A 3349-nucleotide genomic window follows, 5' to 3' on the forward strand; every position below is an offset into this window, starting at 1 on the left:
CGGGGGTGGGGTGGGGCTGAGAGGGGCTGCGAGCGGCTGCCGTGGATGCAGTCCTGGTCGGAGTGCTGTAGGTGGAGGCAGGACGGGGGGGGAGTTGTCCTCGACCTGTGATGATGGGGCTGCTGGTGCCGTTAGGTGGAGGCAGCAGAGGGCGGGAGGAGGGCAGCTGAGGAGGAGGAGGAGGAGGAAGAGCATCAGACATCTGTTCCGTCCTAATGCCGAACTACATCAAATAATAAATAAAATCATAAAGGTGAAAGTTAGGTTACTTTTACTAATGATAATTCACTTGTTTTGGAGTCATTTTAAACCACAAAAGGTAAAATATTTGAACTCTTTTGAACCTCCTCGTTAACTCACCTTGAAGAATGCTGCCTGATAACAGTTTCTTTGGTTTACTGTGACTTCAGGTGACTGACAGCCAAAACAGCTAAACTAAAGCAACTTAATAAAGAAAAACATGACGAGTGTGACAAATATTTTCTCTGGAGGTTCAGTTTACGACACATCAGTGTCGTGGGACGTCGTTTGTTCAGTCTGATAAACTTTGATCCATTTTTGTGAAAGTTTTTCTACAGCTAAGTGTTGACTGACAGGGATAATCGATAATTTCTTGCCTGACAGGTTATAATTTAAGGGCTCTTAAAGGCTTAAAAGCTACTAACAAACATCTCAGGAGTTTCATTCACCGTCAGTCAAAGAGGAGGAGTTGCTTCCCCCAAAAAAGGAGGCGGGAACATTTCAGAGACACTGAGTACGCAGGAAACAAACTCTTCTTCTTCTTCTTCTTCTTCTTCTTCCAGCTGCTCTCTTTTCAGAGGTCTCCACAGCGAGTCCTCCTCCATCTAACTCTGTCTTCTGTCCTCCATGTCCTCTCTAACTGCATCCATATCTTTCCTCTTTGTCTCCAACATCCTTCTGTCCCTCCTCTGGACATGTCCAAACCGTTTCTAACTTTATCTCCCAGTCCTGTCCATCCTCGTCCCTCCCAAGGACAACCTCAACATCTTCAGCTCTGACACTTCCTGTTCTGTCTCCAAACCAACATGGCCGCTCTCACCACCTACCTTGTTATATATTATAACAGAAAAGCTGTTTACTGTTTTCTGTCATTAATTAATCAGCCCACATGAGAAGTTTAATGGTAATGTTTGGTAAAACATTTTGTTCTTGTATTTTTAGGACACATCCTGTCTACAAAGCAATAAGTCGGCGTTTGGAAAATAAACTTCAAACAAATAACCTAAAAAATAAAAATCTTCACAGTAAAAAGCAGGTGAAAAATTCAGTAAAAAGGTGTGTTTAGAGCCTTACCCTGAGGTCATACGAGGACTGTGGCCTTCTGGGAATTTCTCTAGAAGATGACAGCAGGTCGGGCAGGTGAGTCGCACCTGGTCTAAGTCTTAGCTGAAACCTGTTGGTCTCTGGAGTCTGTAGGTTGTAGTTGAGACAGGAAGCCGGTCTCTGTTTTTGCCCCGCCCCCTCATTGCGGACACACTGTTCACCTGTCCTCGGAGGTGTCCCAGGTGTGAGGGGTGTGGCCTCAGTTGGAGAGCCCACCTGGGAGCTGGACTTGGTTCTCTGCAGGTCTCTGTTGACCCTGGGGCTGCCGCTCTCGCTGTGGACCTGTCTGATCCGGTCCTGCCAGTAGGTGGAGCTCCCGCCAGCCTTCACGCTCTGACTGCGATGATTGATCTTCTCGTAATGGTACGACTCGCCCTCCACCAGTTCCCCCAGCCGGCCCAGCGACTGGGCTCGTTTCCGTGCCGACGGGCTGTTGCGGCGCAGAGAGTTGGAGCTGGTGACGGACACGCGGCCCATGTCGGCAATGACCTGACTGATGTAGTCGCCGTGACCGATGAAGCTCCCGCGAACGATCGTCTGCAGAAACAAGCACCTGGTTACAAACTGAGCAGGTCCAGGGTCACATGGTCCAACCAGACCAGCTTCAAGATGTTCGCCGCAGATGATCAACTTCAGAAAGGACAAAAATCTGTCAGTTTTACAGATACTGAGCTGACAGACTCAGAGCTCTAACAGGTGCTGCATGAGATCCTGCAGGATGTTTCATTAGAAGGATCGACCAAAACACCTTCATAAAAGATGGCTGCTGTTATGATTCCTTCAAAGAAGGCTGGACCTTAAACTGATGAACGGTTCTCACTCTGAAATGTTTTGACTGAAAGAAATGGATCAGAGTCGGCGTTTATGGGCCGTGAAGAAACGTTACACTCGTGGTTACTTCTGCAACGTAAGAGTTTCGCTTCAGGTTTTGTTTTTAAACTTCACATCAGACAAGATGAGCATAAGTGGCTGTGAAGGATGATGATTTGATGCACTCACAAGCTCTAAAAGAAAAGTTTTAATCTGTGTCTCTGCTGACCGTCGGTTCTGTGAAGCAGCAAACAGTCGTTTGTTGTAGTTTTGGACTCAAACCAGTAACTTCTGTTCTACCAGCTGACTCAGTATGGTGTGGCAACTCAAAACACTGACACAGCTGACTGCATTGACAGTCTAAATATATGAGCCAAACTCTAAAGAGAGAAAGTGTGGTTAGAACCCTTTATCTATCGCTTTATAGTGGTTTTTACCAGAACTCAAAGGCGGATCCACTGAACAGAAACAAAGTTTAACCCTTCGGGTCAAACGGGCCTGAAGTTACCAAGACTTCAGGAGGATTAACAAAAACAACATTTAATAAGGTTTTCATTTGACCTCTGACCTTTCTGGGTTCAAGTTCAATGTTGGTGATCCTGGAGGGGTCTACGAGGGGGCGTGGCCTCTTCAGTGTTTCGATGACGCTCTGCCACTGCGGCGGCAGGCCCACGTACCGACCCGTGGAGGCGTCGAACGACGTGTGGACGCGGTGCTGAAAGTCCTTTGGCGCCGAGATCTCCACCCGGTGCTTCTTCTTCCTGCGGCGAAACATTGCCACGGCAACGGAGCGGCAGCAGGTAGGAAGTGAGACCTGAGGGAAACAACAGGAAGTGTCATCCTGAGCAGGAGATGAAGAACAGGTGTGCTTTTGCTGGTCCTGCTGGGACATGATGGACGGCAGAGAAACACAGACTGAAGACTGAAAACAGCCGGAGAGTTTCTGACAGCTCCTCTTCCTGCTCAGGTGACACACCTGGGCAGAGTCACATGACCTCGCTTGTCAAACATAAACCAACCAAGCAGCCCAGGTGAGTTACCTCCCGTCTAATCTCACAAGAATCTGTTTCTCTTCAGACACAGTTTTCTGTTTGTTTACAGTTTATTTCCTGATCTTCAGTCAAGAATAACAAGAAAACAGAATTCCTGAGTTACACCCAGGTTTATAAAATGTGACTGCTGAGTCAGCAAAACT

At 47.5% G+C, this 3349-nt stretch overlaps 1 protein-coding gene across 1 annotated transcript in view; it reads right to left on the minus strand.

Annotated features, from left to right (window-relative positions):
* The window catches only part of LOC108251424 (serine/threonine-protein kinase PAK 6-like), an 8201-nt gene extending 5233 nt beyond the window's left edge, over positions 1–2968 (minus strand). The window contains exons 1-3 of the mRNA XM_025003007.2: positions 2723–2968; positions 1315–1881; positions 10–166 (exon numbers count right to left, since the gene is read on the minus strand). Of these exons, the coding sequence (XP_024858775.2) occupies positions 10–166; positions 1315–1881; positions 2723–2929 (931 nt within the window). The 5' untranslated portion in view covers positions 2930–2968. The remainder of the gene's footprint in view (positions 1–9; positions 167–1314; positions 1882–2722) is intronic.
* Positions 2969–3349: the final 381 nt, after the last annotated feature.

The sequence above is a fragment of the Kryptolebias marmoratus genome, linkage group LG19, assembly GCF_001649575.2.
Source record: "Kryptolebias marmoratus isolate JLee-2015 linkage group LG19, ASM164957v2, whole genome shotgun sequence".
Lineage (NCBI taxonomy): Eukaryota > Metazoa > Chordata > Actinopteri > Cyprinodontiformes > Rivulidae > Kryptolebias > Kryptolebias marmoratus.